General features: G+C 44.6%; 1 protein-coding gene across 22 annotated transcripts in view; it reads left to right on the top strand.

Moving 5' to 3' along the window:
* PPIP5K2 (diphosphoinositol pentakisphosphate kinase 2) overlaps positions 1 to 22,883 on the top strand; it is a 61,518-nt gene that overhangs the window by 22,479 nt on the left and 16,156 nt on the right. For 19 of the 22 annotated variants that reach the window (XR_014161102.1, XR_014161103.1, XR_014161104.1 and 16 more), the window contains 17 exons: positions 122 to 283; positions 1,605 to 1,726; positions 2,579 to 2,680; positions 2,939 to 3,025; positions 4,165 to 4,240; positions 4,327 to 4,436; positions 5,668 to 5,753; positions 6,841 to 6,966; positions 7,079 to 7,200; positions 8,470 to 8,652; positions 9,932 to 10,073; positions 10,767 to 10,990; positions 11,941 to 12,068; positions 12,795 to 12,909; positions 13,917 to 14,024; positions 14,105 to 14,221; positions 15,465 to 15,638. Coding sequence is in view for 18 of the 22 variants with exons in the window: in XM_081880323.1 (XP_081736449.1) it covers positions 122 to 283; positions 1,605 to 1,726; positions 2,579 to 2,680; positions 2,939 to 3,025; positions 4,165 to 4,240; positions 4,327 to 4,436; positions 5,668 to 5,753; positions 6,841 to 6,966; positions 7,079 to 7,200; positions 8,470 to 8,652; positions 9,932 to 10,073; positions 10,767 to 10,990; positions 11,941 to 12,068; positions 12,795 to 12,909; positions 13,917 to 14,024; positions 14,105 to 14,221; positions 15,465 to 15,638 (2,184 nt within the window). In the remaining 4 variants the exon portion in view is untranslated. Of the gene's footprint in view, positions 1 to 121; positions 284 to 1,604; positions 1,727 to 2,578; positions 2,681 to 2,938; positions 3,026 to 4,164; positions 4,245 to 4,326; positions 4,437 to 5,667; positions 5,754 to 6,840; positions 6,967 to 7,078; positions 7,201 to 8,469; positions 8,653 to 9,931; positions 10,074 to 10,766; positions 10,991 to 11,940; positions 12,069 to 12,794; positions 12,910 to 13,916; positions 14,025 to 14,104; positions 14,222 to 15,464; positions 15,639 to 22,883 lie in introns of all 22 variants that reach the window. The other 3 variants (XM_081880335.1, XM_081880331.1, XM_081880336.1) reach the window with 1 other exon arrangement.

Below are 22,883 nucleotides of genomic sequence, written 5' to 3'. Positions count from 1 at the left end.
CCATGATGTGAAAGTAATGAGTATGACTCTAGAGGCCCAGGAGCTGACTATGAAATAAAAAAGTAATGAACCAAAAAAAAAAGTTTTTTATTCTGTTGTAATTTTTTATTTCCAAATAAAGGTATACACAGTAGGACCAGATTATGCACATGCAGAAGCTCGTAAATCCCCTGCACTGGATGGAAAAGTGGAGCGGGACAGTGAAGGGAAAGAAGTACGGTATCCAGTCATCCTTAATGCAAGGGAGAAGCTTATAGCTTGGAAAGTATGCCTAGCTTTTAAGGTAAAATGAATGAAGGCTGGAGAAAGTGGTCTTTGTTTATACCCCAGAGGGCATCTCCTTAGCTTTGAGTTGTTATAGAATTGTTATCTGCAAGCCCAAGCACAGTGAGGCAGTGGTGGAGCACACAAGGATGAAACAGGAGACAGGTGTTGGATTCAAGTTAGACCACATCTTTATTGATTATGGATGCAACAGGTTTGGCATAGGCATCAGGCATGGCATTACAAGGCTCCAGCAGCCTGCTTGCTGGTTGATGAAGCATTGGGGTTGACCAAAATTCAGGGAGGGGGGTAGCACAGATGAGGAACCCCCAATGATCAGCAGCAGGGGGTGTTTTGGCATCTGGATAAAAAGTGCAGCCCTCCAAAATCCTTTAAGGAGATCCTCCTATGGGACAACTTGAGAGGGGTCTCTCCCTCTGCCCATCCTCAGTAGTGATCCAGCCTAATGGCTTTTCTACCGTAAAGTTGTGATGATGGCTCTGAAGTAGGCGAAACCTGCAGACCTGGCCAAACAGTGTGATAAAATGATCCATAGACTGTCACTCTCCAGCAGATAACCCATAAACCAGTGTATTAAAGGGAGGATGGGAGGGCAATCCTGATGCCCACTGTGGTGACTCCACTCTCCACAGCTCACCTTAAGTACTCCCAGAGTGATTCTGGATGAGTGAAGTCTTCACCCAGGTCTGCCCTGGGAGCCCCACTTCCCACTCTCCTAGCCTCCCATGTGGGTGAGAAGAGCAGAAATACTACATTGCCAGCCACACCAAGGTTGGCAGCCAGCTATGCACTCCCTTGCCACTGTGCCTAGGCAACAAATGCTGTTCCCTGTTAGGCAGCAGAGGAGGAACAAGACCTTCTTTCTCTTCTTCTGACTAGGAGAGAAAGTATGGTAAGACAAATATGTAAATAAAACCTACATTACACAAACTTGGGAGCCCGATAAAATGTGTGTGCTTTTTGCATCATTTGTGACTGACCTATATTTTTGGCTGTTTGAACTGAGTCCTTTGCTAATATTTATGCTACTTTATAAGATTGAAATACATTTACATGGTACTATGTATTGTAAATTATTTTATTAATATATCTCACTGCTTGAAGGGATAAGATAAGGGTTAGACTTTGGAAGGGCGTAAAATCCAAAGCTTTTTAAAAATGCAGTAGTGAGACCTTCTGTGAGGAGAAGCTATTCATTAAATACATTTGAAGTTGAACCTGATCCTTGAAGAAGAGGATTTTGTGCATTTATTTTTTACTGTAGATAATTATCTGAAGTTTTATAAATTTATAAACCTTGAGATTTCTTGTCTTGACAGCAAACAGTTTGTGGCTTTGATCTGTTGCGTGCAAATGGACAATCTTACGTCTGTGATGTCAATGGCTTTAGTTTCGTGAAGAATTCTATGAAATATTATGATGATTGTGCTAAAATCCTTGGGTAAGATTTTATGCTATTTGTCAGACCATTTCCTTTCCATAATTTATTTAAAGTAAATAGAATGTCCGTGGTGCTAATCCTATTCACAGTAGACCCATTGAAGTTAATGGACCTGACTAATTCAGGTTCATTAATTTCAGTAGGTCTCTTCTGAGTAGGACTTAGCTGAATACTGTCCTCTGTGTGGTTGACCTGTTGGAAACTGTATCTTGCAAAATAGAGCTTTTAGATAACACAATTAATTCAGATAAAATAACAGCTATTTAGGATGCCCATAATGAGCATGCATATCCAGTATAGTTTCTGTGCAACTTTGGGGAAAGGCAAAATGTGCAGTACTTAATAAAACACAAGGAGACAAACCATCCCTGGTTGTTCTCCTCCCCATTCCCAAGCTTACCATGCAGCAGCATGAGTCCTTTCTCCTTTTAAAAAGGGATTTTTTTTTTTTCATGGGTGTTAGGCATGCTGGAAAGCGAAGAATTCCTCAGAGGCATTCTAAGGAAAGGAAGAGGGCAGACAGCTAGAAGCCATGGCTTCACTAGCACAGCCGGCTGCTCAAAGTAAAACACTGGCATACCCACACACAAAGGCAGAGGGCCTCCACTAGCATAAAGGAAGTGTTCGGGGCACTGAGATCCACTTTAGGAACTTCAGGATTAGGGAAAAATATTTTAGAAGCAGCATGATTGGTTATTAAAGAATGGCACGTTATTTATGGAACATAACATACGTGGGTATGGTTCATTAAGGGGTTAATGCATTTTCAACTTGTTTTTATTAGACAAATTATTAATTGTTATTAATGTAGACTTATTAATTTCAGCAAACACTTATTTCTATTCCATTTAGAAATATCGTAATGCGAGAACTTGCTCCACAGTTTCAGATCCCATGGTCCATACCTTTAGAAGCAGAGGATATTCCTATTGTGCCAACTACATCTGGAACAATGTAAGAGAATGTTTTTTTTCTCTGTCTAAATTATGCGACTTGACTATGTAACATTTCCTATTTTTCTTATCTCTCAGTATTCGCTCACTTTCAGTTTAGAATAATTCTTTGTTTAGAATAATTCAACAACATCTTTTTTGAAATGTTTTGTTAATGTTTATATGAGAAATCATATTTACATGTCCTCTTTTTCATATTTTTGTTGTTGCTGTTATTGACAATCAAACGTTGTGCTTTTAAATCTTTGTATGCTTGCAGGATGGAACTTAGATGTGTTATTGCTGTTATACGGCATGGAGATCGAACACCAAAACAAAAAATGAAAATGGAAGTTAAACATCAGAAGTAAGTAATTGGCTGGGGAGATGTAATGAACAAATTTGATATTTTCCCCATTACATGTAGTAAGATAATTTAAACCGAGGGGGGCATAGATGTGCATCTGTGTTGCGTTTATTGACATTTAATTTGATTTTTTTCATCTGTATTTATGTTTTAAGAGGCTGTAGCATCAAATGTTTTGTTTTCTTTGCTTTTAAAGTTTAATTTTACTTCTGTATTTTGTAAACTGCCCTGGAAGTTCCACTGAAGTAATTACAGTATATATAATTTTTAAAACAAATAAAACAGAACTCTTTGGGGCAGTCCTATGGCAAGATTCACTGGTATGAGCCATTTAGGATGCAGTGGATCTCCAGTTCAGCTTGCTGATTTCTGGCTCAGATGGCTCAGCCAAAGATACACTGGTATTATAACTTGCTCAGATGGCTGAGGAGAAGCTGGCTGAGTCAAGGCTGGTGTAAATCCCAGAAAAGGGTTTTCAGCTTGGTCTTGTAACCTTGCAATCCAGTGCGGAACACTATTTTAAGGGCTTGTTTTCTGGCGCCAAGGCTTAGGCAAAGCAGCAACCCTGGTTGAACTTTACAGCAGCTTAACTTTGACTTGCTCGCTTTACACCAGCTTCATTACTTTCTAAGTGTGTATTATTAGTTATTTCAAAACTGGCTTGAGAATGGCTTATAAACATTAGCCTTGGGAGCAAAAGCCACAGAATGGTGACTTGAGATACTATTCCGTAGAGACTGCATATGCAACGTGGTGCAAAGTCTTTTCAACACCATCAGTTAATATATGGAAAGTTCATAACTGAATACATTGTTTTGCGTTAACATCCACATATTTCCCAAACAGTCATTTGCTAGATGTGAAGACATGAATAATCTGGTTTGGGGTTGATAATAATAATAATAATAGTAATAATTTATATCCCGCCCATCTGGCTGGGCTTCCCCAGCCACTCTGGGTGGCTTCCAACAAAATAATAAAATACAGTAATCCATCAAACATTAAAAGCTTCCCTGAACAATGAGCAATTCTTTTCCCTATTATAAAAATCTAAAACCAGAAAACAATACTAGTTTGGCCTAGTGACTTCTAGCAAAGTAATTCACTGCCTTTCTAATCATTCCTTGCTTATTTTAAAGGTTTTTTGATCTTTTTGAAAAATGCAATGGATACAAGTCTGGGAAGCTAAAATTAAAAAAGCCGAAGCAATTGCAGGCAAGTTGGGTTTTTTAAAAAATCTTTTCTTTTTTACACTCACACCTTTCTTCATAAACTGCTAATACAATTTGCCACTCTTTTAGGAAGTACTTGACATTGCAAGACACCTCTTAATAGAGCTAGGACAAAATAATGACTCTGAGATTGAAGAAAACAAATCTAAACTTGAACAGCTGAAAACTGTGTTAGAGATGTAAGTATTTAATTTGGAGATCTTACTGCTGACATGGGTATCCTTCTCATGTATTTATATATATATATAGATTTCTTTAAGGAACAAAGAGAGTTCAACCACATTGTTAATCTGAAATATGGGAACTAATCCGTGTTATTAGTCGGTTTCTGACTCTTTCACACTATTACTGCATCTTCAGAATTTTAGGTAGCATGAAATCTATTTCTAATGAACCACTGAATGCCATTTTGTGCATGTATATTCCTTGCAGAGACATATAAATGATAAATAAGGCCTGCAGGAGAATGGCAGAGGGAATTTTGGGGAGAGTGCCTTTTATCCTGCTTCTGCTGATCTTTTAACTCTGGTTTAAGACAAGAGTTGCCAATGAGCCTTTCCCAGTGTCCATAGGCACTGGCGAAGGAAGAGGGGTGCAGGGGGAGCACACCACCCCTGGCAGCACAATCCTAGTGGGGTGCCATCGCAGGTGCCCCCCCACCCGTGCTGAGTGCCATGCCCCCGCCTGCTCTCTGCCACTGTCCACAGGGCCATCCTTCCCATTGAATTAGGCTTGAAAGAAGCATTCTACTGCAGCCAATAGAATAGGTTGTAGCATGTGCTTGGTTTAAATGTGTGTGGTGTCCATGACAGTTTTTTTCTGCTTTGCAAATATGCCCACAGACTGCTGCTTTAAGAGATTGAGAAACCTATAACTATACTTACGTCTATAACCCTGTCAGCACCAGCCAGCATGTTCTAATGGTAATAGTTGATGGGAATTGTAGTCCAAGATATCTGGAGGACACCCAAGTTTGGGAAGACTGGCCTACACTAACTTGCTGTGTGAATTTCTGCTTTGTTAAGCTGTTCAAGGGTTACTATCAGAGAATCAAGTGATAGAGCTTTTCCTGCACACTACTTCAGACTGTAGGTGGAAGTTGGGTGCTTGAATGCTCTACTATGAAAACAAACACCCTTTACAGTGAAAATTGCCAGTTAAGTAAGAATGTTAAGTAAATTCATTTTGCCTAACATGCTAGCTGTGTATATGCAGGAAGTACTGAAACCTGCAGGATGAAGTGGTACAGTAGAGGAAAGGCATTCTTCATCATGACAGCAATGCAATAGTTACACACACACACACACACACACACACACACACACACACTTACAAGGCTGCATGATATATATCAAGTTCCTTTTTAATGTGTGCTCCTTGCCTCCCCCATTCTCCATTTGTTGTTCTTAGGTATGGACATTTTTCTGGCATAAACCGCAAAGTTCAGCTGACGTATCTTCCTCATGGTTGTCCCAAAACATCTAGTGAAGAAGAAGGTATGGATGCTAATTAATTCTAGAAGTTGGTCCCTCTCTTAGCTCAGTGTAACTGAATTTTGCTTTTTAACACTTTTATTGTCAAAAAAGCTGAAGTTGGAAACATGTAAGGTTTTTTAAAGTTTATTAATTACATTTTGTTCCTCGCTCACTCTGGCCATCAGCAAAATATCAACTTTTAAGGCTTATGTGCATCCTAAACACACTTGCTATGCAGTAAGTGCACAGTACACAGTGATACTTATGAATAAACATGAATAGGGTTGTGCTGTAAGTACAATGTTTGACTTCTTAATTGAACATCAAACCCTCTCCTTCCAGTGCTTTATTGCAAGCAGCTTTTGATATTCCCCTGAATTGCAGAAGCAATTTGCCATACAGCATGAGCAGCTGCTGTTTCAGAATCTACAAATCCAATCCGAAACTCATCCCTGGTGCTCTGAATACTATCACTGTTCTTTGGATCCTCACATTTTTATATATTAGAAAAAGTAATATTTCTTTAACTTAGCCAGTCTTGGTCCCTGACAGGAATGTGCTTGATTAGCCCACCATTCATCATATTAAAACGTTTATTCAACTGAATAATGTCTATTCTCTCTTCCATTTTTTCAGTGTTGCAAACATACTGTATTTGAATCAGACAAATACTGTTGGAAGTGGGTGAGCAAACTGTGACTTTCTTACCGCTTCATTTCAAGCAGCCTTTCCAAGGGCCCTGGGCTCTGTTGAATAGTGTGGACTGTGGTGTAGGGGGTTGAGAGAGAAGAGGGGATCACCAAAAAATAGGGAGATGTACTTTCCCCCTACCCAGGTGCCATAGCCTACCCCATTCAGCAGGGTTTCCACACTTTTAGGAGAGGCTGCTGGGATGAGGAGTGGACAAGAAAGTTATATTCCACCCACTCATTTCTGTTGCTGCTTCTTTAGATCCACCCCTCTGTTTTTCAAGTTCCTTCAGCTCAGAAATGGAAAATGATCTGCTAAAAAATTGTTCTAGCATATGAAACTTGATGTAAATTAGTTGTTCTTCCTCAGTTTTTATTTACCTATTATTTTGCATTGTGGTATTTTTGTATGCATTTAGATAGCCACAAACGTGAGCCATCTCTACTCTTAGTTCTAAAATGGGGAGGAGAATTAACACCTGCAGGCAGAGTTCAGGCAGAGGAACTAGGAAGAGCTTTCCGATGCATGTACCCAGGTGGACAAGGTAACTCATTTCATTTATTGGTGGCAAAGGAAACCATTTCTTTAGACCGAGAACTTGGGGGGGTGGGGAGAGAAACAGAAGCAAGATTATAAGGTGGTTTTTCTTTTGGTAGGTGACTATGCTGGATTTCCAGGATGTGGTTTACTTAGACTGCATAGTACCTATCGGCATGATCTGAAAATTTATGCTTCGGATGAAGGCAGAGTTCAAATGACTGCGGCAGCTTTTGCAAAGGTACTATGAAAATTATAATTTCAACTGAAAGATGGGAAAGGAATACAGGCTGTTTATAAGAAAATTTTGGAGATTGTACAATGAACTTCTTTTTTAAAAAAATGTTTTAAATATTAAAGACATGCAAAATTTGCTACTTGGCCTACTTTTATATCATACATGCTTTCCTCTCACTTATGATTAGTAGTTCAATGCTCAGGTGCCAGGTATGGCGCGTGCATCCTGCAGCCGGGGCGGGGCACGCTGCGTTGAGCCTCTCCACTGCCTCCCCCTCAGTTGTAGGGCGGCTGAGGGAGAGGCAGAGGGCAGATGTAAGTCACACGCCGTTTCAGGCAGCGTGGAGCCTGCAGGCACCCAAGCCACCATGTTACTCCCAGGAGTGACAGCCCCCGCAGTGTGGTGCCCAGTGCCAGCTGCATTTGTTGACTGAACGAAAATGTTTCATGAGCCCAATTTTTTTATTTTTTATTTTTAAAACTCATATTTCCTCCCCCCTTAAAACTCATATTTTGGTCATTTTGTCACCCCTCTCAGTGATGACGCCCGGGGTGGACCGCACCCCTTTCCTCCGCTACTGCTTGGCACATGAGCGCTCATGTGGGGGTGGGGGGTGGCAGTCATCTCAATATTGGGGAGGGCTCAGCCTCCTTCCCACCACTAGTGAGGGAGCCAAAGCCCCTTCTGCCCCCTATAGTTGGGGCCCTTGCACCAGTCATTCTGTGTGTGAAATTTATAAATTGCTTCTTTCTTGATGTGGTAAAACAGGATGGATGGAGACTAACTTTTCTTTCAATTGAAAGCTCAAAGTCTGGGGCCTCTACTCAAGGGCACCACTGAAAGACTTCATGGGTGCCATGGTGCCTGTGGGCACTGGGTTGATGACCCCTGTTCCAAGCCATATGCTCTAATCAGAAGTGGACACCACAATCATAGTTTTTCTTGTATTACCTGCCTGCGCGTAAACCATAGTGTAATAAACACTAAAAAGCAATAACTATTAACAACAGGTAGAAAGTTACTAGCATATATGCATGATAGGTATACAGTTATTTGCTTAAGCATGAATTGAACTGGTGAGGGGATACACCAGGTGTACCTTCTTGAAAGTTTGACTTCCTGCCAGTGGAGAGGTGAGTGGTGACAACCCACACATGACCCCCTTTCTCCCTACAGAAAAGGAACTTATCCCGTTAAGTACCAATGTTCACTTTTGTGCTTTAGACTATTTGCCACATTTCCCCTCATCACTCAGTTATTTTGTTTACCCAGGGACTCCTGGCATTGGAGGGAGAGCTTACTCCTATACTTGTCCAGATGGTCAAAAGTGCTAATATGAATGGGCTACTCGACAGTGACAGTGACTCTCTTAGCAGCTGCCAACATCGTGCGAAGGCACGCCTTAATGAAATACTCCAAAGAGACAGAGACTTTACTGATGAAGACTATGAAAAGGTTAGAAGATAACAAAGTACTATACTGTGCTCTAAATACTGAATGTGGGAAAATGTTGAAAATCAGTGGATTCTCTTCTAGCCATCTTCTGAAACTCTCCTGAATGGAGCACAAGGAGAATTGGGGGGGGAAACACACACATTATAACTGGAAAAGTGTTTTGATGATAATTGAAAGATCAATTAAAATAACAAAAGCAGTAATAAACTGACACTTAATATAATTGTTATAATGAATGTGTACTGAGCAGTGATATGGTTATTTTTCTGGTATGTTGCTGTCCATGTCAAAGCCCCACTCTTTAAAAGGCAGGAGAGTAGTACTAAAGGCATCTAAAACTGGAAATAGCCCTATGCTTCCTGTCCTTCCTTAAAAGGTTGGTCTTTCAAGACCACAGGGAAAATATTGCATGAGAATGGTTGGATGATGGCATCATGTGGATGCCTTGGAGAAAGTAGGTGAGTGAAGCATGGCAAATCCACACTAAATGTCTAGTGCAGAGGCACTTTGGTTTTAACAGTCTTAGATGTATTAAGTGGTATTCAACTAAGTTTTATTAAAATAGACCTATTGAAATTAATGGGCGAAACTTAGTCATCTTGATTTATTTCAATGGATCAGCTCAGAGTAAAACTTGGTTGAATACCACCCACTGGGTAAAAAGTAATTTTGGTGCGTTAAAGAAGGGTTTACGGGGCTGGGTAATAATCATGAGCTATGACAAAGGCAAGAGAGCAGAACTGCGGAAAATGGAGTGATTCTCCCCAATTTTTTCTCGAGCCTTGGCGAAAGCAGTTCAGCTTTCCTGGCTCTCTCTATTCCTTGTCAGTTAAGTGTTTTTACTTCTTATTCTTTCACTATTGTCCTTCTGTTGTCACTGTGTGTTTTTTCCACCACGCTGTGTTTTTTCCACCACGCTGTGTTTTTTCCACTACGCTGTGTTTTTTCCTCCACTTCCCACAATTCTGCTGTCCTACCTTCATCATAGCTCATGATGAACGCTTCCTAACCCACCAAATCTGTGCTTCAGATAAGACCAAACATCTCTTTTAGTGCCACTAGCACCATTTATGTCATTGGGACTTAATTTCTTTGTTTTATAACATTTATACACCACTTGATTGTAAAAAACAAACAAAAACCCTGAAAGCGATCATTAATTGAAAATCAAATTATGATTCTTAAGATTACCTGTTTTGAGGTTATAGTATCCTATTATCCTTCAGCCAAAAATAAAAATGAATAGAGCTAATGAATTTCCTTTTTATTTGATATTCAGCTCACACCATCCGGCAGTGTTTCTTTGATAAAATCAATGCAAGTCATTAAAAACCCTGTTAAGACGTGTGATAAGGTATATTCCTTGATCCAGAGTTTGACATCTCAGATCAGAAGACGTATGGAAGATCCTAAGTCTGCAGGTAAGCAATGATTTTAAGCAGACTGTAATGTTAATGCTAGCCATGAAGGCTTAGGCAGTTTTAAGAATTTTGAGTAGACAGTATTTCTGTCAGTGAAATTTAGCTACTAAAATATATACTAATAGTGAGTTATTAGTGAAGAAAAGATAGGGTGCCAAGAGATTTATGGTGACCCAAAAGAAGAGTGGGCGGTGTGGCATGCAGTGGTAAAAAGGGCCAGTTGAGAAATGTGGGTGCAAAGAGAAGAGAGTATGCTATGAGACGAAGACAAAAAAGGAGGGGCAGAGTTAACTAGATTGGAGAAAACCCATGGTGCAGAGAGAGTTTGCACTGAGGTGCAGGGGGAGGAAATGATTTTAACAAAAATAGTTTGAGAAGAAAACAACTAAAATTGAAAAAAAAATGTTCTTTCTGTGGCCAATGTAACAATCTATCCCTCTTTAGTTAATAACCTACCCATCAGAACAATATGAACTGTGCAGTCCTTTACTAGAGCTTGTTTAGGTCATGACTTTTGTCATGTAAGTGGGTTGCATTCTTTAATCTGGAAAAGGATATATTTGATGTGAAAGCAAATATACATGAGATAATTCTAACTAGAATATACTAGATCATAAATTTTCTTAATGTTTCATTTGATTTTACTTCATGTTACCTGATTTGATTATTCTTCACTAATAATTGTCCACCTAGATATTCAGCTTTACCACAGTGAAACGCTGGAGCTAATGTTGCGTAGGTGGTCCAAGCTTGAAAAAGACTTTAAAACAAAGAATGGAAGATATGACATCAGTAAAATTCCAGATATCTATGACTGTATTAAGTATGATGTCCAGCATAATGTCTCTTTAAAACTAGAAAACACAATGGAACTATATAGACTGTCAAAGGCGTTAGCTGACATTGTTATACCACAGGTATGTACTCTACAATAGTATTCTGCAACAACTAGATGTTTCATACTGGTTATGCTTGCTAATCAATATGACAATCTATAACTATTTCCAAACGATTTGTGGTCCACTAACCAGTTTTTATAAATAGTATATATTGAAAAAAATATTGTTTGCTTCTGTTCCTTATTAAATTAAATAAGGAAAAATCTAGAGGATATGTAATCTAATAATTACATAGACGTATCTTTTCTATATATTGGCTAAATCCAGTGCAATCCTGTACATGTCTACTCACAAGTAAGTGCCATTGAGTACAATGAGACTTACTCCCTGGTTAAGCAGGCAGAAGATTACAGCCTAAGTTACTTTTACTTTGGTCCTAGTAAAATAAATGGGGCAGGTTAGTCATTGCTTAGCTCCTATTGAAATTAGTAGGACCTAATCAGTGAATAACTTACACCATTTATTTTAATGGAGCCAAAGTGCAACAAACTCCCAAGCCATAATAAGCGAGTGACAAGTAGGTTCCTGCAACCAGTCAATGCAAGACATTAAAAACCTATTGTGACACATGATCTAGATTTTGACATCAGATCATGAGGAATGGAAGTTTGCAAGCAAACAGAGTTGCGACCACTGTATTCCATTCCCCTCCCATCTTGGTTTTACCCCCTCCCTTTCAACAGTCAGTATTGTGTGGGCACTTGATATACTCAGTCCTCCGCGGGTTCTTTTGAGTGTCTCCCCACCCCTTAGGATTTTTCCAAGTGATGTTTTTTGCTTCTGCAAACCTCAGGATTACCCTGACTGCACATGAATGGTGCATATTTAGCTGCATAAGTGATTGCGCTCAGAGAATTGAATCTGAAATAGAAAGAATAAATGGGGTCCTATAGCAAAATACTGTAGCATGCCATGCATATATTCAGTGCACATTGTAGCTTATTTTTAATTATGCTCTTCTCATCCAGGAATATGGTATTACTGCAGCTGAGAAAATAGAAATAGCTAAAGGGTACTGCAATCCACTACTGAGGAAAATCCGGTCCGATCTTCAAAGAACTCAAGATGATGATACAGTTAACAAGCTCCACCCTTTGTAAGTTCCTTTTTGCTTGGAAAACTTGGTAGTGGTACTTTCTTGTTACTTTTATAGTGACATGAATTTAGCCATTTGTTGAGTAAAAGTATGATAACCAAATCCTGCTTGCTGCCTCCTCGCCCCCAAGGCTGCTTGCCTGCCAGGGCTGATCCCCACCAACCGTCCTGTTCTGCTGCTGCTGCTTTCTCATCAGCCTCCAATGCTGCTGAGGCCAAAACAGAAGCAGCAGCAGAACAAGACTGCTGCTGGGGAACTGCCCTTTTCCCCATCCTCACGGTTCCTTCATAGCACGTCTTGGCCAGCCACCACCCGTGCTGCTTGCCTGCCTGCCTGCTGTTCTGTCATTAAACTGCAGTAACCACCACCATATTCTTGTAAGATAAAGAGTCTTCATAATACTCCCAGCCACGCCAACTGCAGCATGACTACATTTTGCTTTTAAAAAAGACTATTATAGTAAGAAATACAAGATATATATTTTTCCGGGGGGGGGTTTGATCTTATGAAACAAAAGGGGGGAAATGTGAAATTTGTTCACCACATGGTCATTACACAGGTACTCTTTCACCAATTTAAGAGAGTTTGGGAAATTATTCTGGATTTTTTTTTATCTTTAGAAATTTTGATGATGGGGAGATGCACTTTAAGCTCTCTTGCTTTCTCTACAGGTATTCACGAGCCTGTATAATACTTGTTTACTGTCTCAGATTATTTTGCTCTTAGGTATTCCAGTGGGGTTATGTCTCCTGAACGTCATGTCCGAACTAGGCTATACTTCACCAGTGAGAGCCATGTCCATTCCTTACTATCAACTCTTCGCTTCGGTTCTTTATGTGATGTAAGTGATATCCTCTTCTGGTTGTTTTAGTTGAGTTGTGTATGCTCATCACTTTTGGAAATGTGCAGCATACTTTATTATTATTATTTAGGTAGAAGTATTATGTGGCAACTCAAAATGCCACTCCCATGGGAATAAACTTTGCATTACAGAAAATCTACTGGGAGAGCTCTGGGTGGATTTGGAGAGCCATGTCCTAAAAACATTTTGAATAATGCAAACTTTATACTACTATGTGTAGTTGGGGGTTTTCCCCATAGGCAGAAATAGTTCTGTTACCTTTCATTGACTTTCCTTTGTTCTGAAACGTGTGGAAAAGGCTACTGTGAGTTATTTTATCTGTTCCATGTTTTGAAATATCTGCCACTTGACCTTTTAAAATCTATATGATATTCTCAGACACAGTCTAGCACATTTCTCTGACTGATGTTCTGTAAATTGATCATTATGAAGAGAGGTGCAAGCTATTTGTAGAAGGGGTTGCTGCTAAATTGCTATAGAAATGACAGAATTTCAGTTGTGGGCATGCTGGTAAACCTAAACTCTGTAATCCTTCTTCTTGCCTGTAACCACATGCACAGCATGTGTACTGCACTTTTCCATCATCACCACTTGTTATCTTCCCCTTCCCCAACCCATTGTTATCATTTTTAAATGATATGCTCCTTGAAGTATTTTTGCCTGTACAGTTATGAAAATGCTTTGTATTTCAGTTTTGCTTTGCAAATAATAATAATAATATTTAAATTATGATAGGTTTTGGGAAAGGATGTAAAAGTGATGTAACATTGGCCTGTATAAGAATGCATTTTATTATAGTGCCATGCAATCCTGTGTAGGCTTGCTTAGAAGTAATCAGTTGTGCTTAATGTTTTGTCCTTGGTGTTTCAAATTGCAGCCCTTGAGTTAGAAGCTAACAATTAGAAGTTAAGAGAATGTAGAGATTAGAAAGAAATTGTCACCCATATGCTTGCAGTACTAAACCTGTGAATTTCTTTTGATCTAAGCCATCAAAAGACGAACAGTGGAAACGAGCTATGGATTATCTAAATGCTGTCAGTGAACTCAATTACATGACTCAGATTGTGATCATGCTGTATGAGGATCCAAACAAGGTAAAGAAATGCTAAGCACATAGGCAAACCAGTATTATATACTTGGAAACATTTTTTAACTCCTTGTCCATTTTCTTTAGGAGCTTTCATCAGAGGAGCGTTTCCATGTGGAATTGCACTTCAGTCCAGGAGCTAAAGGCTGTGAAGAAGATAAAAATTTACCGTCAGGCTTCGGATACAGACCTGCTTCACGGGAGGTAAACACTCTTTAAAATGTTTCTTACGTACATGAAATTTGAGCAGGACTTTTCACAGTAGCTGAATGCTTAATATTGTACCATGATATAACACAGCTTGTGTTGTTGTACCTTTCCCACTTATTTGTAGAAAATAGCACATTTTGAATTTTGAGGAAAAGCTGTGGCCATCAGTCACAACATGGCTGCCATGGGGATGTGGCATGTCACAAAATTAGAGGGTATACTGTCATTGCTGCTACCCTGGACAACATTATGTTGTGGAGGTTACACCATGTCACCTGCACAAAACAATGCTGTCGCTGTCTTAACAAGAAGCATTCCCCAGTACCAGGAAAAATGTACAAGGTGGCCATATCGCACTCTTTCCCCCCTCTCCCTCACATTGCATATGCCACACACATGCAGACCAAGGACACACTTGTATTTCTCTCGCAGACACGTCACGTGCACACAGTCACACACACAAATGCCTCCATTTAACTCTCACTATCGTGCACGTGTGCGCACACCATACATACCTACATCTTTCTTTCTCTGCCCAAGTACATTTCTCTCAATCACACACAGAGCATACTTGAGCACCCCACCTCACACCCAGACCCACACATGTTCAGAAAAGCCCTTACATGGGTGAAGGAAGTGTTGGGAATAAGGTCTTCTTCCACCCAGCCAAGAACAGCTCCACTGGCCTCTGCCTGCGACAGAGCCCCCAGTTTCACCCAACAAAAGGCCTTCCCATCAGCAGTTGTCTGCAAAAAAGCACCAAAACAGGGTGCTGCTTGGAGGGACTTGGCCAGCCTGTGATCTGCTGAATCCCTAGCTGGTTCCACTTGGTGGCATTGGGCTCAATCTGGGTCTGGTCATGATGCCAGCTCCAGACTGAGGTAGGCAAGAGCAGACTTTTGCCTGTCCACTGTCCTCTGCCCCAGATGGTGTGAACAGCTCCCTTGTTGGGGCATGGATTGCCCCCCCAGATACTAAGAAAATTTTGTTTTCTTTAAAGTAACATTCATAATGGACAAATCATTGTCTTCAGAATTGGAGACAGTTGCTAGGGTCTGACCGAATGTGCTTTCATGTACATTTCCATAGCTCCATAGGAAGTTGCTTTATCCAAACGCATGTGGTACGTGGTTTGTTGCTATTGGTATCCAAGGGCCATAATCCTTAATATTTGAAGGAATTATGTTTTCCACCTGCCAAATGTTTTGTGTCACATGAAACATCCATTTTCTTCCAGAATGATGGCTCAAGGAAAAACTCCCCGAAAAATGAAAGTGATGAGGAATCACATGCTTGTAGAAGGGATGAAACAGATCGATCTGTAATGATCTTCAAGCCATTGGTGTCAGATCCAATTCATATACACAGAAAGTCGCCTCTTCCAAGACCCAGGAAAATTGGTTCATCAGAAGTAAGTTTGCTGTTCCCATGCTTAACTACTGTAGAAACAGGCTCCTGTTTTAGAGAGATTTTCACATTTCTTTTTCTCTTTTTTAATGCATGGCAAATACATAGCTGTAGTTCTCTTAGGACTTTAACATTGCTTCAGACACTTCCATAAATTAATAACCAAAAGATACCACTATTCAGAGGAGTTTGGATCACTTAACAAGGTCTAAGTTAGTCTTCAGGCTGACTAATCTACATTGCTTGCATATACAATCTTACAAAATGTATTATTCTACAATAAAGAATTAAAGACATTTTTTGCCCTTTGCAAGAATGTTAGGGTTCATCCCAATATATATATTTCCTAATATAACTGTCAGAGTCACCCGTGGTCCCAGCTCACAAGAGACCAAAGTCCAGTCCGGCTTATGTACAAAAGCTTTTATTGAAGAACATTCTTAGCTTCGCATCCGAGCTCCGTGACTCTACGTCTGTTACGCTTAGACCGCTGAAGTCCCCTCTGAGTCAGTCCCGCCTCTACACCAGTTTAAGAGGCTTGTACTGGTCCACCTCTTCCTCTCTTTCCTTTTCCGCAGGGTCTTTCTGCCCCCCTGTGTTCTCTCCCTTCGGGACTCCCCAGAGGCTGAATCCTCTGGCGCCTCCTCCCCCCTCCTTCGGGCTTTGGGACCAGGCTCCTCCCCAGGACTCTCTTCACTTCCGCGCGCCTCCCATTTTGAACTTGGCACGCGTACGTTGCTCCTGACCTTCCCTTCGACAGTTACACTGCTCTCGATACTACTTTCCTCCCCTTCCGGCAGGACGTCTTGCCCTGATCTCCTTCCCCTCTCTGCTTCCTGTTCTGCTCCTCCTGACACACTGGTCACTCCACCCCCTTCACTCCGTTCCGGCGGAGCAGCCGGTCCCGATCTCCAACTCCCCCTGGGGGTTCCCCCTTCGTTTCCCTGCTCCTGACTGCTTCCCCCTCTAGCTCCCCTTGGCTTGACCAGAGGGGCTCCCTTTTGGGAGTCCTCCGATTCACTGGACGGACTCATGGACAATCTTGGGTCATTGTCGTCCTCTTCCTCGTCACCCTGGAATCCTTCCCCCTCGCTCTCTGTCTCCTCCCTCATCTGCGCCTCTCTCCCTGAACCCCTGACATCCATCCCCCCCTCGAAGCCCCCCCTTCCCCCCTCCCGGCCATCGGAGGCAGGTCGTGGGAGCCGCAGCTCCTCGGAGGTAGATGCAGGATACAGTTCGTTTGCTTCAATGTCCTCTGCTAGCAGCTCGGTGTATGTGTGTTCGAATTCGGGTTCTTCACCCAAGGTGTTCTCGGCTCCCTCTTCCATTGCTACTTCGTCTGGTGCTGCCTGCCAAGGCCCTGTCAGCCATTTCTTGCGCCAGTCTTCCTCTGGTTGCTCGTCCCACCAATAAGAGGGTTCTGTGTCTACCCCCGAACACGATCCCCTGGGCGGACTAGAGTCTGGCGTTCTCTCCTCGGCGGAAGAAAAGCCCCTGAAAGTACTGTCTGAAAGTGTGGGCGTAAAGAGCCAGTCATCAAAGTACTCGGCTGGCATGGGTCTATGCGGGAAAAGTGCATGGAACTCGTCTTTCAGAAGAGGTTCGTCTAAAGCGTAGTCCGGCACCCAAATATTGGCACTGGCCGGGGTACCCTCTCTGGCTAGAAAGTATTCTACTCCCTCTTCCCCCCATCTCGAGTCCAGGATCTCAGTGACCTCGTTGAGTGGTTCGGCCCTGGGCGCCCCCTCCCTCTCGGGTGACTTTGTGCGTGGGTGCGGTACTGTTTCAGACTCCTGAAACCTGTGCGGGGTCTTGTAGGGAGTGAGCACCGACCTATGAAAGACCGGGTGCACTCTGGAACCTTCGGGGAGGGCCAGTCGAAAAGCTACAGGGTTGATCCTAGCCTCCACCTGGTATGGCCCTAGCTGCCTGTGTCCCAGCTTCTTCTTAGCCAACGACCTGGCTGGCATCGCTTGGGCCGCTAACCATACCCAGTCCCCCACCTGGATGTCCTCTCCCACTCTCCTGTTTTTGTCTGCCTGCACCTTATATGCTTGTTTGGCTAGCTCCAAATGTCTCCGCAGCTCCTCGTGCACCTCTTGCAGTTCTGCTGCGAACTGGTCGGCCTCTTGCGTCACCCCCTCTCCCGGTGTTACGAACCCCGGGAAGGTTCTGGGATGACGACCATTGTTCGCGAAGAACGGCGTCACCCCCGTCGACGCGTGCTTCGTGTTGTTGTAGGCAAACTCCGCCATCGGCAGGTAGTCCACCCACGCCGCCGGGCGCTGATTGGCGTAACATCTCAGGTACTGCTGCATGATCGCGTTGACTCTCTCTGCTTGGCCGTTGGTCTGCGGATGCCTTGCCGACGTTAGGTTGATCTTGACGTGCAGGATACCTAGAAGCTTCCGCCAAAAAGTAGAAACAAATTGGCGCCCCCTGTCGGACAGGATGGATTGTGGCAGCCCATGCACCTTGAACACGTGATCGACGAAGAGTTTGGCGGTCTGTTCCGCCGTCGCCACCTTCGCGCAAGGAATGAAGTGCGCCATCTTGGTGAACAGGTCCACCACCACCAGCACCGCTGTCTTGCCTCTGGAGCTGGGCAGGTCAGTGACGAAGTCCAGCGCCACCCTCTCCCACGGTTGCTGTGGCGTCTCCAGCGGTTCCAGTAACCCCGCTGGCTTCTGGTGCACTGGCTTGGACCTCTGACAAGTGTCACACCTGGCGACGTAATCCGCTATCTCTCCCCGCATCTGGGGCCACCAAAAGTCCCTGGCCACCAGTTCTATTGTCTTCTCCTTGCCGAAGTGGCCCGCACTGGGGGCGTCGTGCAACTGCTGCAGAACCCTTGCGCGGAGCTCTTCGCCCGGTACGTAGAGGGCACCTTTGCGAGTTAACAGCCCGTCGCGTAATTGGAACTCATCGTCTCTCTGCGAATCCCTGCACAGCGCCTCCATCTTGGATTGTGCAAATCGATCCACTTGCAACGCACGTCGCACCGCGTCCAGGTCGACTGCGATGGTAGCGCACGTCCACGCCTGCGGTGCGAAAATGTGCTTGGCTGCCACTGGCGCTGCTTCCTCGAGATATTGCAGTTTCCTGGAGAGCGCGTCGGCTATAACGTTGGAATCTCCCGGGATGTATTCTATCCTGAAGTCGAAATCCGCGAAGAATTCAGCCCAACGCATGTGTCTCTGGCTCTGGAGCTTCGCCGTGCGCCAATACTCTAAATTCTTGTGATCCGTACGGACCTGCACCGTGTGCTTGGCTCCTATGAGGAAGTGTCGCCACGCTTTGAAGGCAGCGTGAATGGCCAACAGCTCCCTGTTCCATATGGTGTAGTTTTGCTCCGCCTTGCTGAGCTTTCGGGAGTAAAAGGCACCGGGTCTCAAATTTCCTTGCGAATCTTCTTGCAGGAGCACGGCTCCCACCGCTCTGTCTGAGGCGTCGGTCTCTACTCGCATGGGTCTGCCCGGATTCACGTGCAGCAGCTGCTCCTCGGAAGCGAAGAGGCTTTTAAGCTTCCTAAAAGAGCGTTCTGCCTGTTCCGTCCAAGCGAACTTCTTCTTCTTGGAACTGAGAGTGTCCGTGATTGCTGCCGTCTCCTTTGCAAAACCCCTGATGAATTTGCGGTAGAAATTGGCGAACCCGACAAATCTCTGGACCTCCTTCCGATTGCGTGGGCTCTTCCAGTCCAACACCGCGCGGACCTTGACGCTGTCCATGGCCAGCCCCTTGTCAGACAGCTTGTAGCCGAGGAAATCCACCTCCGTCACATCAAACTGGCATTTCTCTAACTTGGCGTAGAGCCTGTGTTCTCGTAGTCTCTGCAAGACCTCCTTCACGTCTCTTTCATGAGCTTCCTGCGATTCCGAAAAGATCAGGATGTCGTCGAGGAAACACACACACTTCTTGTAGAGGAGCCCCGCCAGCACGTGATGCATAAAGGCTTGGAAGACGTGAGATCCATTTTGGAGACCAAACGGCATAACTCTGTATTCATACGTGCCCAGAGGTGTGAACATGGCCGTCTTCCACTCATCGCCCTCCCGGATACGGATGAGGTTATACGCTCCACGCAGATCCAACTTGGTGAAGATCTTCCCCTTCCGCACGGTCACTAGGAGGTCATCAATCTTGGGCATGGGGAAGGCCTTGGGCTTGGTCATGGAATTGACGGCCCGGTAATCCACAATGAGTCTCTTCTGGGGCGTGTCCTTCTTCTTTACAAAAAACACAGGACTGCCCCCCACTGCTTTGGACTCCCGGATGAATCCACGCTTCAAATTATGCTCTATGAACTCCCTGAGTTCTTGCATCTCGTCCTCAGACATGGAATACAGCTTCGCAGTCGGCAGCTGCGCCCCCGGCAACAGGTCGATCGCGCAATCGTAAGGTCTGTGGGGCGGCAACTGGTCAGCTTCCTTCTCGCAGAAAACCTCCAGGAAACTCTCGTACTTGCGAGGAACTGCCTGCACCATGCCAAGTTGCAGCTGCTGCTCCGCCCCCTCCTCCTGGCTGGACTGGATGCAATGTTGAGCACAGTACGATGAGCAAAAGGTGATCTGCCGTTGGTACCACGCTATCGCAGGACTGTGCCTCTCCAGCCAACTCATGCCTAGTACTATAGGCGTGTCCGACAGGCGGGTGACATTGAAGCTAATGACTTCTCTATGATGTCCAATCCGCATCTCCATGGGAGGCGTCTGTTGCACAACTTGTCCTCCCAGCAATTTCCTGCCATCAACCGTGACTACGTTTAGAGGCGTTGTCGCGGGCAGAAGCGCTATGCGATGCTGCTTGACGAAATGCACCCCCACAAAGTCCGCGTTGCTCCCAGAATCGATCGTGATGGGGACTTCCAGGGTGGTTCCGTTCGGCAACTGGAGTGTTGCAGTGAGCTGCACCGTTGGCTTGGGTGGTAAAGGGTCTGTACGTTGCAAAGGCACTGGGAACTGCTCTACAGATTCGCCTGGCTGAGCCCCAGCAGCTCTGCTTCCAGCCAGGCACTGTCATTTCCCTGAGGTTGCTCTTCTTGCATCACTTCTGCTGCCACTGTTGCTAAGGCTGCAGTGTGCTTCTGGGGCCTCTGGGGGCACTCTTTCGCCATGTGCTGTGCACTGTCACAGATGTAACATTTCCTGTTCCCTCTAGGAGGCTTCGCCTTTACTGCACTGGATGCTGGGACTCTGGCTGTTGCTTGAGCCTTAGCACCACCAATTTCCATCGGTTCCTCCCCCTGCCGCGCCAGAGGCGAGGGATGTGCCTGGCTGAAGTCTCTGGGGAGAAAAGGAGGCGTCCTTGCCGGTGCACGCGCCTGGCGTCCCTCCTCATTGTGCCAAGGACGTTCTTCGTGCCGTACCCCTATCGCAAGAGCCCTCTGCACGACGTCCTCCAGGGTCTGAGGTCTGTCTCCCCTGGCAAGTTCATCTTTTATGGGGCCGCTGAGACCCTCCCAGAACAAATCTCTCACTGGTTTGCAGTCCTTCTCCCAGCCTAATACAGTCAGTAACGCGAAAAATTGTGAATGATACTGACGCACAGTGGCTCTGCCTTGCCACAGCCCGTGCATTTCCCTGCGCGCAAGATCAAGATCCACGGTTGACTGGAAACAAGCATCCATCGCTTTAATAAATTCATCAGAATCGCGGCGGGCAGGGCCGTCTTCGCGCCACAAATTGCGCAACCAAGCTCTTGCCTCCCCATGCAAATGAGACACAATAAACCCCACTTTCTCCTCTTCATCTTTAAAGTCATTACGAAGCAAATGCAGTGCATACAAGACGTCTGCTCTGAAACTTGGGTAGTGCTTCAGGTTCCCATCGAAGTGGGTGACTAGACTGCCCCCCTGCCTTCCAAGTCCAATTCCCTCCGATCTGGACCCTGGGAACCCTTCCCTGGCTGCACGCTCCCACCTTGTTTGCAGGTCCTGGCAGCGCTTCTCCGCTTCATCACTCTTCTTCTGAGATGCAATGACTGCAGCGGTGAGGTCTGTAACTGCGTTTCGCAGCGTCGTCAGCTGCTCCTCCGCACTCATGGCCGCTACCGTTCGTGAGCTTTGCAAAAAAAAAATTTGCGTTCTTTGAGAGGGGACTTACTGTCAGAGTCACCCGTGGTCCCAGCTCACAAGAGACCAAAGTCCAGTCCGGCTTATGTACAAAAGCTTTTATTGAAGAACATTCTTAGCTTCGCATCCGAGCTCCGTGACTCTACGTCTGTTACGCTTAGACCGCTGAAGTCCCCTCTGAGTCAGTCCCGCCTCTACACCAGTTTAAGAGGCTTGTACTGGTCCACCTCTTCCTCTCTTTCCTTTTCCGCAGGGTCTTTCTGCCCCCCTGTGTTCTCTCCCTTCGGGACTCCCCAGAGGCTGAATCCTCTGGCGCCTCCTCCCCCCTCCTTCGGGCTTTGGGACCAGGCTCCTCCCCAGGACTCTCTTCACTTCCGCGCGCCTCCCATTTTGAACTTGGCGCGCGTACGTTGCTCCTGACCTTCCCTTCGACAGTTACACTGCTCTCGATACTACTTTCCTCCCCTTCCGGCAGGACGTCTTGCCCTGATCTCCTTCCCCTCTCTGCTTCCTGTTCTGCTCCTCCTGACACACTGGTCACTCCACCCCCTTCACTCCGTTCCGGCGGAGCAGCCGGTCCCGATCTCCAACTCCCACTGGGGGTTCCCCCTTCGTTTCCCTGCTCCTGACTGCTTCCCCCTCTAGCTCCCCTTGGCTTGACCAGAGGGGCTCCCTTTTGGGAGTCCTCCGATTCACTGGACGGACTCATGGACAATCTTGGGTCATTGTCGTCCTCTTCCTCGTCACCCTGGAATCCTTCCCCCTCGCTCTCTGTCTCCTCCCTCATCTGTGCCTCTCTCCCTGAACCCCTGACAATAACTGATTGTTGTAGTGTACCCTGAAAGTAAGACATTATCTTATCAATATGAAAGATATGTCTTCTGTCCCAAAATCTTAAATATTCTGAATCAAGGTTGATGCGGAGGTTTGTCATATTTACAAGGGCTACTTCAGAATAGTGAAGTAGGTGAGGAGAGAGTTTCTCTTTTTACCAGTCATTTTTCAGTAACAGAATAAAATTGCAAGAAACAGTATGGCCCAGTTCACACAACACAGTAAACTGTAACTGATGGTTTACCATGAATGCAGAGATCACTCCACTTTTGCTTTTCTTGTACAGCCAGCAGGAGCAATAAACCACAATCCCTGGTTTAGTGTTGCATCTGAACCTAGGAATCA

The sequence above is a fragment of the Podarcis erhardii genome, assembly GCF_964252035.2.
Source record: "Podarcis erhardii genome assembly, chromosome: 11".
Lineage (NCBI taxonomy): Eukaryota > Metazoa > Chordata > Lepidosauria > Squamata > Lacertidae > Podarcis > Podarcis erhardii.
The sequence above is the reverse complement of the archived record's forward strand: the minus strand, read 5'-3'. Positions and strand labels throughout refer to the sequence as shown.